The 13101-nt window shown below is 51.1% G+C and overlaps 1 protein-coding gene across 1 annotated transcript in view; it reads left to right on the forward strand.

The window, feature by feature from the left end:
- The first annotated feature begins 6872 nt into the window (after positions 1-6872).
- Positions 6873-13101, forward strand: part of cep295 (centrosomal protein 295) — a 172235-nt gene continuing 166006 nt past the window's right edge. Inside the window, exon 1 of the mRNA XM_038817947.1 lies at positions 6873-6971. Coding sequence (XP_038673875.1) covers positions 6873-6971 — 99 coding nt within the window. The remainder of the gene's footprint in view (positions 6972-13101) is intronic.

Raw genomic sequence — 13101 nt, forward strand, 5'->3', positions numbered from 1 at the left:
ACATGTGGACATTGCTGGACATGCCTACATTTGCTGCCCATCCCTTTTGCAGTTGAATAGAGTGTCTTGCGTACCATTTCAGAGGGCGGTTCTGTGTATCTAGAATCACGTGTCGACCAGACCAAGTGAGGACGGCAGATTTTGTTCCCCAAAGGACATTAGTGAACCGGATGGGTTTGGTGTGAGTGTGCGATGCGCGATCAATAACTACTGAAACGAGAATGTGGTCCGAATTGAAGGCTTTAATCAACAAGATGTTTCCCCAGCACTGGGCGGAGCTTCCTTACGTTCCGACCAATGAAATGCAAACACTTGGGCCAATGAGCAGCGAGCCTTCTCCACCAATGGTAGCTCACACCCCCAGGTACCGTAGTACCTCTAGCCATACTACCACATTCACCCCTTGTTGAGAAAGGAACCGGGGGGGGGGGGGGGGGGAGACTGCTCGGGCGTCCAGCCATGACTGGTAGTCCGGTGCGGGTGGGATAATTTGCTGGTAGTATGACTAGTGATATGGGACTATACCTCTCTCGAACAGCGGCTGCCCACTGGCCCGTATCTATGTACAGAGTCAGGAATTGTGTTATCAACATGGCGCACTGGCCCGTAACTATTTACAGAGACAGAAAAAAAATCCATTAAGAGTTCACATCGACTCGATCAGACGATCGGGGGCCTTGGAAGTCCTCTGCGACCGATGGAGCTTTGGCGGAGATGTTGTTGGAGATGCGGGCGTCCATGACTCCGGGAGCGTCCATCCGGTCCTTGTGGGAGGTTTCAACACCCCTAGATGGCGCTGGTGAGAGCTGGGCCGGGGGGGTGGGGGGGGGGGGGGGGGGGGGGGCGTCTAGTCCTCCAGGTGGCGCATGTGAGGGGGTTAGCGGGCCAGGGGGGGAGCACCTGCAGGGTGCTGTTGCGGTTGGGGGGGGTCCCGCCTTGGCCTGTGGGGGGGGGGGGGGGGGGGGGGGGGGCGGGGGGGCTGGTCATGAGGGGGATGGCGGAGATCCGGCGGGCGCCAGGTCCCCTAGAGATACCGTGTCTTGTCGGCCGTCGGGGTATTCCACATACGCATATTGCGGGTTAGCGTGGAGCAGCTGGACCCTCTCGACCAACGGATCCGATTTGTGCGTCTGCACGTGCTTCCGGAGCAGGATGGACTCGGGGACTGCCAGCCAAGTCAGGAGCGGGGTCCCTGAGGAAGACTTCCTGGGGAAGACAAGAAGGCATTCGTGATGAGTTTGATTAGTAGAAGTGCAGAGTAGAGACCGGATGGAGTGGGCGTCTGGGGGGACCTCCTGCCAGCGGGGAGACTGGGAGATTTCTAGACCGTAGGGCAAGTAGAACGGTTTTCCAGACTGTACCATTCTCCCTCTCTACCTGCCCGTTTCCCCGGGGGTTATAACTGGTCGTCCTGCCTGAGGCAATGCCCTTGCTGAGCAGGAATTGACGCAGTTCGTCACTCATGAAGGAGGACCCCCTATCACTGTGTATGAAGGCGGGGAATCCGAACATGGAGAAAATGGTGTGTAGAGCTTTTATGATGGTGGTTGTGGTCATGTCGGGGCAGGGGATGGCGAACGAGAAGTGGGAGAACTCATCAATCACATTGAGGAAGTACGTATTGCGGTTGGTAGAGGGGAGGGGACCTTTGAAATCCATGCTGAGGCGTTCAAGAGGACGGGAAGCCTTTATCAGATGCGCTTTTTCGGGGCGGTAGAAGTGCGGCTTGCACTCCGCGCAGATGTGACAGTCCCTAGTGACTGTCCTGACCTCCTCGATGGAGTAGGGCAGGTTGCGGGTCATCACGAAATGGAAGAAGCGGTTGACCCCCGGGTGCCAGAGGTCCTCGTGGAGGGCTCGGAGGTGGTCCACTTGTGCGTTGGCACAGGTGCCGCTGGACAGGGCATCGGGAGGCTCGTTTAGCTTCCCAGGACGATACAAGAGGTCGTAGTTGTAGGTGGACAACTCGATCCTCCACCGCAAGATCTTGTCGTTCTTTATCTTGCCCTGCTGTGCATTGTCGAACATGAAGGCCACTGACCGTTGGCCTGTGAGCGAGGGTAAACCTCCTGCCGGCCAGGTAATGCCTCCAGTGCCGCACAGCTTCTACTATGGCCTGTGCTTCCTTCTCGACCGAGGAGTGGCGGATTTCGGAAGCATGGAGGGTGCGCGAGAAGAAGGCCAGGGGCCTGCCCACTTCATTGAGGGTGGCTGCCAGAGCTACGTCAGACGCATCGCTCTCACATGGAAGGGGAGGGACTCATCGATGGCACCCATCGTGGCCTTTGCGATATCCGTGTTAATGCGGCTGAAGGCCTGGCAGGCCTCCGTCGACAGGGGGAAAGTGGCTGTTTGGATGAGGGGACGGGCTTTGTCGGCGTAGTTAAGGACCCACTGAGCGTAATAAGAGAAAAACCCGAGGCAGCGCTTCAGGGCTTTGGAGCAGTGAGGGAGGGGGAGCTCCATCAGGGGGCGCATGCGTTCCGGGTCGGGGCCTGTCACTCCATTTCGCACTACGTAGCCGAGGATGGCTAGGCGGTTGGTGCTGAACACGCATTTTTCTTTGTTATAGGTCAGATTCAGGAGTTTTGCCGTTTGGACGAATTTGCGGAGGTTGGTGTCGTGGTCCTGCTGACCGTGGCCGCAGATGGTGACATTATCGAGATACGGGAAAGTTGCCCGTAAACCGTATCGGTCGACCATTCGGTCCATCTCTCGTTGGAAGACCAAGACCCTGTTTGTGACACCGAAGGGAACCCTTAAAAAGTGGTAGAGCCGCCCGTCCGCCTCGAACACAGTGTACTTGCGATCGCTTGCGCGGATGGGGAGTTGGTGGTAGGCGGACGTGAGGTCCACATGGAGAAGACCTTGTACTGTGCGATCCTGTTGACCAGGTTGGATATATGGGTGAGAGGGTACGCGTCCAGCTGCGTAACCCTGTTGATGGTCTGACTGTAGTCTATGACCATCCTATTCTTCTCCTCGGTCTTTACCACCAGAACTTGTGCTCGCCAGGGGCTGTTGCTAGCCTCGATGACCCCTTCCTTCATAAGCCGCTGGACTTCGGACCTGATGAAGACCCGGTCCTGGGCACTGGATCGTCTGCTCCTGGTGGCAACAGGTTTGCAATCCGGGGTGAGGTTTGCAAACAAGGACGGGGAATCGACTTTGAGGGTCGCGAGGCTGCAGACAGTGAGGGGAGGCAGAGGGCCGCCGAATTTAAATGTTAGACTCTGGAGGTTATACTGGAAGTCTAGCCCCAGGATTGCGGCCGCGCAGAGGTGGGGGAGGACGTAGAGCCTGTAATTTTTAAACTCCCTCCCCTGGACCGTGAGGTTCGCTATACAATACCCCTTGAGGCCAGGGAGATTTTTTGCTTTACGGGATGGACAGGAAGAGAGCAGCGACTTACCGTGGCAGGGTGTATGAAACTCTCCGTGTTCCCAGAGTCCAGCAGGCAGGACGTTTCGTGCCCGTTGAGCAGGACCTTCGTCGTCGCCATAGAGAGTGTGCGGGGTCAAGACTGGTCCAAGGTGACTGATGCGAGTCGTGGCAGAAGATCGGAGTCGTTATCAGGCGGTGCGTAGTCACCTGCGCCGGAGTCCTCCGAGCCGATCCAAGATGGCGGCGCCCACTGGTCGCACATGGTGGGGATGGACAAAATGGCGGCGCCCGTCCCCCGCACGTGGCGTCGGAAAAACAAGATGGCGGTGCCCGGAGGCCGCATGTGGCGTTGGGGAATGGGGACGGAGAAGTTCGCGGGCCGTATGTGGCCCTCGGAGAGAGACGGGGCGGCGTCCCGCAGTCGCTGCCCGGGACCACAGCGACTGCCTTGGCCTGGCAAACCGACAGAAAATGGCCCTTCTTGCCGCAGCCTCCGTGAGGCTCAAAGTTTCCTTCTCCAACAGTCTCTGACGGATTTGTGGGGACGGCATACCCGCAACAAAGGCATCTCGGATTAACAATTCGGTGTGCTCATTAGCAGAAACTTGCGGGCAGCTGCAGTTCCTCCCCACTACAAGGAGCGCACGGTAAAAATCGTCTAACGACTCACCAGGGATCTGCTGCCTCGTAGCCAGAAAGTGCCGAGCGTAAATTTGATTCACCGGTCGGATGAAGTGTCCTTTAAGCAGTTCCATGGCGGAGTCGTAGTCGGACGTGTCCTCGATGAGCGTGTAGATGGCGGGGCCGACGCACGAGTGAAGGATGTGCAGCTTCTGCTCCCTCGTCGGTACGTTTTTTGCCGTGCTGAGGTAGCTATTAAAACAAGCTAGCCAATGCTTGAATGTGGCTGCTGCGTTAGCTGCGTGGGGGCTGAGTCATAGACACCGGCTTGATGCGGAGCTCCATCCTTTAAAATCTTGTTGATTAAATTGATGCGCGAGCAATAACTACTGAAACGAGGATGTAGTCCGAATTGAAGGCTTTAATCAAAAAGATGTTTCCCCAGCAGCTCGAGTACAGAAAGAAGGCTGGCTGCTGGGAAACACGGGTTCTTATACCCCGCCTCACTGGGCGGAGCTACCTTACGTTCCGACCAATGAAATGCAAATACTTGGGCCAATGAGCAGCGTGCCTTCTCCACCAATGGTAGCTCACACTCCCAGGTACCGTAGTACCTCTAGTCATACTACCACAGTGTGCTGAGTTCCAAAATTGTTCTCTGGGTTTAGGTAAGTTCTGAGCCAAAATCATGTCCAGTAAAGTGAGAGAAGGGTGAGTGGAGGGAGGGGAGTGTAAGGTATGGAGACAAATCTTTCTAAATATAACAAGGATGCATTCTTTCAAACTTTATCTGATTGTTTATCTAACATTCAGTGTTGGTTAAGCAGGAACGTCTTCCAGTTATGTATGAAACAAAAACAGAAAATGCTGCACAATCTCAGCAGGTCTGACAACAGCAGTGGAGAGAGAACGGAGCTAACGTTTCGAGCCTGGATGACTCTGTCAAAGCTAGAGAGAACTGCTGCCTGCTGTTTTATTGGCAGCCAGTAGATGGTGCTTCACACGGAGATCTCTTTTTCCTCCCAGAGAGAGCAACCAATCCTCCCAGCCGCTGACCTGTGGTTCCGCCAGACAACTTTTATCTTTGCATTATTTTTGAATGGGCTTGGGCCTTTTTTTTGCTTTAAGGAAAGAGAAAAGTTGACCTAACAGAGGTCTTTGAAAATTATGAAAGGGTTTGATAGGATAGATGTATTTCCACAGGTGGGGGAAATCCAAAATTAAGAGTCATAAATATCAAATAGTCACTAATAAGCCCAATAAGGAATTGTGGGCTGGAGAAAATTACAGAGATTGGGAGGGTGAGGCCAGAGAGGGAAATGAAAACAAGGATCAGAATTGTTAAATCAAGATGTTGCAAAAGAGGGTCTTCTGTAATGACAATGCACTGGGTGCACTGATATCTTAATTTGCAGTTTGCCAAGTTACTATCATTTAATTAGGGTTCATGGTGTGAAATGTTAGAAGCAGCGAAGAGAGAAAATGTGTGAAAATAAATAATAAAACAGAAGCAGATTGGCTGAACAGTATGCGCAAGAAACATTTTGGGATTGAATGAACCTTAAAGGGGAAATACTTCTGACTGAAAACCGAGTAAGAGATCCATCTCCCAATAATTATAAAATTGGTATTGAAGTCAATAAATGCTATCCAGTTAAACATTATTATTAAGTGACTGTTACAGGGTATTATTAATTAGTTATAATTCAGATTTTTTCTAACATGTTTAAAGATATATAGAAGGGGGTGAGGTCATGGCGGAGGGGTTATGGTGTGAGGTGCAACGGAGGATGAATGCATCAACTTCATGCGCGAGGTTGAAGGTGGTGTGTAGGGCACCTTACAAGGGTGAGGATGAGCCGATTTTCTGAGGGGGTGGAGGATGTTTGTGAACGCTGTTGAGGGGGGGAGGGGGTTTGCAAATCATGTTCATGTGTTTTGGTCCTGCCCAAAACTGGAGGGGTTTTGGAGGGAGGTCTTTCACGTCATCTCGAAGGTAGTGCATGTGAGACTCAACGCTGGTCCCCTAGAAGCCATATTCGGGGTGCCGAATCGGTCGGGATTGGAAGCTGGTGCGGAGGGAAATGTCTTAGCCTTCGCCTCGCTGATTGCCCGAAGATGGATTATGTTGGGGTGGAGGTTGGCTTCTCCGCCCTGTGCCTCGGTGTGGCGGGAGACCTGCTGGAGTTCTTAATGCTTGAGAAAGTAAATTTGAGTTGAGGGGGAGGATGGAAGGGTTCTACAACTAATGGGCCTTGTTCATCAAGCATTTTCATGAATTGGATGACATTGAACATGACGGGGAGGGGTTGGGGGGGCTTTGAATGTATAAATTAATGATGATTCTTTTTCATTGGTGTTTTGTATTTGAGGGTGTTTGAGGGTGGGTGGGATGAAGGGATTGTTGGCTCGGGGATTGCCATTGTATTTGTTGTTACAATTAATTATTTGTTGTAAAGATGATGAAAATGTGAAAAAGGAGAATAACAATATATTTTTTTAAAAAATTTTTAAAAAGATATATGGAAGGGATTCAATGAGCTAACATTATTTCTCATCAACATGTTGCCTTATATGATGTACAAATTTAGTTTTCACATTGTTACACGAGGAAGATATTGGGCCCAAAAATGAAGCACCAATGTAGCAGGCAATTTAGGGATTAAACAGACTGAGGGGATAAAAAACCTGCTGGCACAGACTCAGAGGAGTATGCCCACAGCTGGTCAAGTTGCATTGCCCCAGGAATACATAGGATGCCCCCAGATCCATTGTTCTGGTCACTCCTGTCTGACCAGCTATTAGCCCATTACAGAGTCAAATGACCTCTTTGTCCTTCAATAGGAGGTTAGTTACATATCAATAGCATGGCGCTGTTCTTTTGTATAAATGCGAGTGGACAATCAAACAGCCAAGATGATGCTGATGGGTTCAAGTCTGAAAACCCCAAAACCTTTGTTGGAGAGGTTGGGCAGAGCTTAGAGAGAGAAAGAAAGAGTGCTGTTTTGAACAGTTACAGGGCAGAAGGCTTTGGAAATCGAATGAGAGATGTCATGAAAGCTGCCACCGAGGCAGGCTTTAAAAAGGGTTCAGAATGAATGTCCCTAAGAGAAGAAAAAATGCTTTCTAAATGCAAGTTTTGCCTTTGCCTCTCTGTGTAAGTAGAATGAGAGCTGCATGTTTATTTGAAGTGATGTTTAGTGGGAACTAGTGTGTTAAGAATAAGAAACTACATTTATTCTTTTAGCGTTGAAGCTTAGAAGTTTAAATATTGTTTTATTTTCTTTTGTTTTAATAAAGTGTGTTTATAAGATAACACAGCCCTATTTCTTATATTATCACTCCTGGAACAAATCGATCGTTCCGCATCGTCTTAAAACTTTAAAAAGTTATGGCTATGTTTTAATCTCTTAGCCACTGTTGAGAGCTGACCAGGTGTTCGTAACAACATATACATTGATGATGCCAAGTTCTACCTTACCAGCACATCTTTCAGCTCCTCCATCATTGCTAAATTATCAGATTGTTGTCCAACATTCAGTGTTGGTTAAGCAGAAACTTCTTCCAGTTATGTATTGGGAAGACTGTTTCAGTCCTTGCCCCAACTCCATTCCTCAGCTAACACTCTCCTAAAAACAGTCTGAGATTATGGCAGTCTGCCTGCAATCTTGGTGTCACACTTGATCCAGAAATGAGATTCCAACCTCAAACCCATGGTCATCACTTTGACTGCAAATTTTCACCTCCATAACAATTTCACCCATGTCTCAGTTCATCTACTGCTGTAATCCTCATTCATGTCTTCGTTACCTCTACTATTTCAGGGAACTTCTGGCTGCTTTCTCACATTCTACCCTCAATAAGCTTGAAATCACCAAAGCTCTGTTGCCTGTACCTTAACTCACAACAAGTCTTGTTCCGTTATCACCCCTGTGCTCACTGACCTATATTGGCTCTCCCTCAAACAACTCCTTGATTTTAAAATCCTCATCCTTGTTTGCAAATCTTTATATGGCATTGCCCCTCTCTATCTCCGTAATCTCCTCCAGCCCCACAACCCTCTGAGATATCTGCGCTCATCTAATTCTGGCTTCTTCAACACCCCGTGACTACCAATGGGGAATGCACCTTCACTTGCCTCGGACTTAAGCTTTTGGAATACCGTCCCTTCACTTCTCTGCCTCTTAAACCTCACTCTCCTGCTCGAAGACACATCTTAAAACCTACCTCTTTGACTGCGTTTTTGGTTATCTGACCTAATATTCCTTATGTAACTCTGTGTCATATTTTATTTTAAAATGGTGCTGGGAACTAACTTCAGATGTTTAATTATGTTGAAGGCAATATATAAATATGTTGTTATTGTTATTAAAACAATAACAACAATATAATTTATTAAGTTTGCAAGATGTTATTTGTAATGGGTATTTCTTGTCTGTGCCCTTTTAAAAGGAGCCACTTCTGTTTTTATAAATTTAGAGTACCCAATTCATTTTTTCCAATTAAGGGGCAATTTAGCGTGGCGAATCCACCTATCCTGCAGATCTTTAGGTTGTGGGGGCGAAACCCACGCATAACATGGGGAAAATGTGCAAACTCCAACCGACAGTGACCCAGGGCCGGGACCGAACCTGGGTCCTCGGCGTCGTGAGGCAGCGGTGCTAACTATTACGCCACCGAGCTGCCCGGAGCCACTTCTGTTAAATTATTTTGATTTGAGTTGATGGCAACGGGCCTGATTGATCCAATCAGAAGAGGAGCAAACTATCAGATTCATTTGAATAATTTACCACATGGGTGATGATAGTAGAATGATTATGTGACTGGAATAGTAATCCAGAGATCTGAACTAATAATCTGAGTAGAATTTGAGTTCAAATAACAATACAGCAGTTTGAGAATTTGAATTATTTGCTTCTGAAAAGCATTGAGTGATAAAACACTGGTAACAGTAAATGTGATCATGATTGTCACAAAAACCTAATTGGTTCACAAATGTCCTTCAGGGAAGGAAACATAACAGTCTTAATCTAAAGGCAAATAACCGTGAGTACAGGAACCTGAAATAAAAACAGAAAATGCTGGACAATCTCAGCATCTGTGGAGAGAACACAAAGCTAACGTTTCGAGTCTGGATGGCTCTTTGTCATCGTGGAATCATACTTAACAGCAAGCACCGAGGAATCATCCCCAGATGTATTGGTCGGGATTCTCTGAGCCCGCGCCGGGTCGGAGAATCACCGGGAGGGAGGGGGGGGGGGGGGTGAGAATACCGGAGAATCGGCGGCAATCGCGCCCACGCGTTTGCCACGTCGCTGGTCGGGGGGCCGTTGAAAGCAGCCCCCGCGGCAATTCTCCGTGCTCGACGGGCCAAGTGCCCGCTGAGTTCCGCCGGCGTAGGTTACATATGGTCCCACCCGGTAGCACATCGGCTTTCTGGCTGCGAGGGCCGTCCTGGTTGGGGGGTTTCCAACTCCGGGGGGGGGGGGGGGGCCTCCAAGATGGCCAGGCCCGCAATCGAGGCTACTGATTGGTGGGCACACTCATTCCGGGGGGGGCCTATGTTCCTCCACGCCGGTCCTCTGTAGGACTCCTCCATGTTGCCTGGGGGCTGGTGCAGAGACGGAAACCACGTGCATGCGCCGGCACGGAGATGGGCGTGGCGTGCATGTGCGGACCCTAGCTTGCCATGTAGGGCCAGCTTCGGCGCCGGAGCAGCGCACAGCACTCTGTTGCCGTTCTAGCCCCCAAGGAAGGGGAGAATGACTGGGCCTGGAGGCCCCTTGACGCCGGCATTCGAAATCCCGGCCATTCTGTCCCATTGCAAGTTCGCTGGTGGCATAATGGAATACAGTTGAGGAAAAGTAGTCGTCTGAGACTGGCCGGCATGAGGTTTCATGGCTTCATGGCAAATGAGTTCAAGGAAACCTTCTCTTTATTATTACCGACTATCATCCCCCAGCAGCTGAATGAATGAATGGTCGTCCATGTTGAATGCCAATTGCAAGTAGCAATAGAGATAGCAAAGGCACATAAGAAACTCTGGGTGGGTAAACTTCAATGACCATCACCAAGAATGACAGAACTGTCTGAGCCTTGAAGAATATAGCTGCCAAACTCAGCTTGTGATAGGTATTGGGAGCACCAACATAAGGCAATGTCCTCATTGATTTAATTCCACATCAATCTAACTGTCACAGATGTGTTTGTATATGACAACACTGGCCACCAATGAGACACAATTCTTCTTTCACACTGTGGAAACATTTCATCCTATCATATGGTACGATCATGGTGCTAAACAGGATATTCAGTACATATGCAGCAACTCAAAACCAGGCATCCAAGCTGAGACCCATCAGCTGCAGTAGAGTTGTATACCCCGACAATATATAACATCATACAATAAGTCCTTGCTCAATGTTACATTTGCATTCCTGAAAGTAACCTAAAGTAAAACAATGTCAAGTAAATCAGGTCTTCCCATTACAAATAATGTAAAAACTGTAGTTAGGTTCTGTGGGACCCTTTCCAGGAAAAGAAAACATGAGAACATCATACCTTCGAAGTTGAAATACTGTAATTGCTAAATATCTACATTCATGAATGAAATAACTTCTAAAATAAAATCAAGTTAAGAATATCGGATATTATATATTTCATATGTAAAAATGTTTCAGGTCGATGAGACTTCATCAGAACTCCTGGAACGTTATCTCTGTTTCCATCTAGAGATACAGAGTGGGATTCTTCATCCAGCCGGGATTGTGAGGCACTATCGGGCGGAGTGTTACATCTCAGCCAAAAAATGAGACCGGTGTTGGGTGCGCGAAGAAATGTCATGCTCCGGCGCCTTGACAGCGGCGTGAGTGCATTTTACGCCGCACGTACAGTAAATGCTATTGGCATAACGTTAACGGACGCATCCCAGTATACCTCAGGGCTCCCGCAATACTCTGCTTCTGCCAGAAGCAATTGCCAATGGCGAGGTTCACTTGTGGTTTTAAAAATCGGGAAACAGGCGCAATGGCTCTTTAGGGAGAGAACAGAGGTAGGCCATGTTCCCAAAGGCGGGACCGTGGGCTGCCAGTCCGACCATTGGCATGGTTGGCTGGGCGAGGGGGCAGCTGCCAGGGTCCAGGGTAAATAGTGGGGACTGACCAGGGGATGGGCTGTGGGTTGGGGTGTCCCCCTGCGAACGGGGTGTGTAGGCGGCCTGCGATTGAGCAGAGCGGCACCGACCATATGTGTGCACCCATCCCACCTGCCCAACCCAACCCCTCCCTCCTCCCCACCAACCCCCACCCACACCCACAACTGGCTCCACCCACCGGCAGGCCATCATGTGGCTCAGCCAAGGGGAATGCCCACGGTAGCCACGACAGCAGAGTTCCGGACGAGGGGGGGGGGGGGGGGAAGCATACCACTGTAATGTACAGCACGAGCCACCAGTACCCCTGCCAGCAGGAACGGGTGCCGGTGTCAGAGGCCCCCATGGTGCCGGGCACCAAAGGGGCCACGGGTGCGGTGTGGAGGGAAGAGTGCCTGGAGCTCAGCCGGGGATGGGTGTGGGGATGGTGACATGCTGGGGGAGGGGCTGCAGTGCAGGCCGGTGCCACCGTGTCACCCATTAGACCTGGTTGGGATGGGGGTAGGCACCATGCTAACACCTTCCACCCCCAGTACACAATGCAGGAATGATTGCCATCTGCCTTGCTGCTGCAGCCTTGGGGGATGAACTGAGGTTGTAGGAGGAGCAGGAGCTGCTTGGGGAGGACCCTGCAGCGGCAGAGTTTGCCTCAGAGGAACAGGAGCCAGCCGGTGAGGATGGAGAACCGGCCGCTCAACAGGCCGGGGAGGAGGTGGGAAGGAGGCGCATCAGGCCTCGTGTGTACTGGCAGCGCTTGTCATTCGAGGACCGGCCCGGACCGGTCATGCCATCGAAGATTCCGGCTGATCAGGGGGATCATACAGCATATATGCCGGATCATGGCGCACCTGGAGCCACGGGGGTATGGAAGAGGACACCTGCTCCCGGTGGCCATCAAGATGACGGTTGCACTGATCGTTTACGCCACAGGGTTCTTCTAGGCGCCGAGTGGGGACCTGCCAGAGACCTCGCGGATCTCGGTACAGAGGTGGATCCACGCTGTAATGGAGGCCCTATGTGCCCATCAGCACAATACATCAGCTTCACTGTGGACTTAGCCCATCAGGATGCCTGGGCAGCGGGGCTCGCCGCCATCACTGAGATGCCCCAGTTTTAGAGGGTGATCGACTGGGCGCAAGTCTCCCTACGGGCACGAGGGAGTGTTCTTCTCAACCTGAATGGAGTATTACTCCATACACGTGTAGTTGGTGTGTGACCACAAGATGCACATCGGACACGTCTGCACCTGATGCCGAGGCAATGTGCACGACACCTTTATCCTGGCACACTCAATGGTTCCCAATACCTTCGAGGCGCACCCCGGGCTGAGTGGTTGGCTCTCAGGTGTCAGGGGTTATCCACTGCGGCTGTGCCTGATGATGCCTATCCGGAGGCCACAGGCCAATGCAGAGACCCGCTACAACATCACCTATGCCGCAGCCAGGGCCATGATAGAGGTGTGCATCGGCAGCCTGGGGATGCAGTTCAGGTGTCTGGACTGCTCTGGAGAGGTCCTCCAGTATAGCTCTAGGAAAGTCTCCCACGTCATGGTGACCTGCTGTGTCCTCCACAACATCGTGCAGCAGAGAGGTGACCTGCTGGAAGAGGGGGATGAACACCAGGCCTCAACCAACGAGGAGGATGCGGGGGAAGACCAAGATGTGCAGAGCATGTGACCCAGGCAGGCACAGGAGGCCACACTTGAGCACAAGGGCAGGCACACACGGGACACTCTAATCACCTCTAGGTTCGCTGACTAGGAGGCCAGGCCAATAGTGGCACAACTATCCCGTCCGACCCCCACAATCCGCCCCCACAATCCGCCCCCCCCCCCAGCCGACCACCCGCTCCCATGACCATTCTCCCTGCACCAAGACCCCCCCCCCCAGCCCACACACCTGCGACCTCCTCCCTGATTCCTACCTGCCTGACTACGGGTTGCGGGT

The sequence above is a fragment of the Scyliorhinus canicula genome, chromosome 14 (genome assembly GCF_902713615.1).
Source record: "Scyliorhinus canicula chromosome 14, sScyCan1.1, whole genome shotgun sequence".
Classification (NCBI taxonomy): Eukaryota; Metazoa; Chordata; class Chondrichthyes; order Carcharhiniformes; family Scyliorhinidae; genus Scyliorhinus; species Scyliorhinus canicula.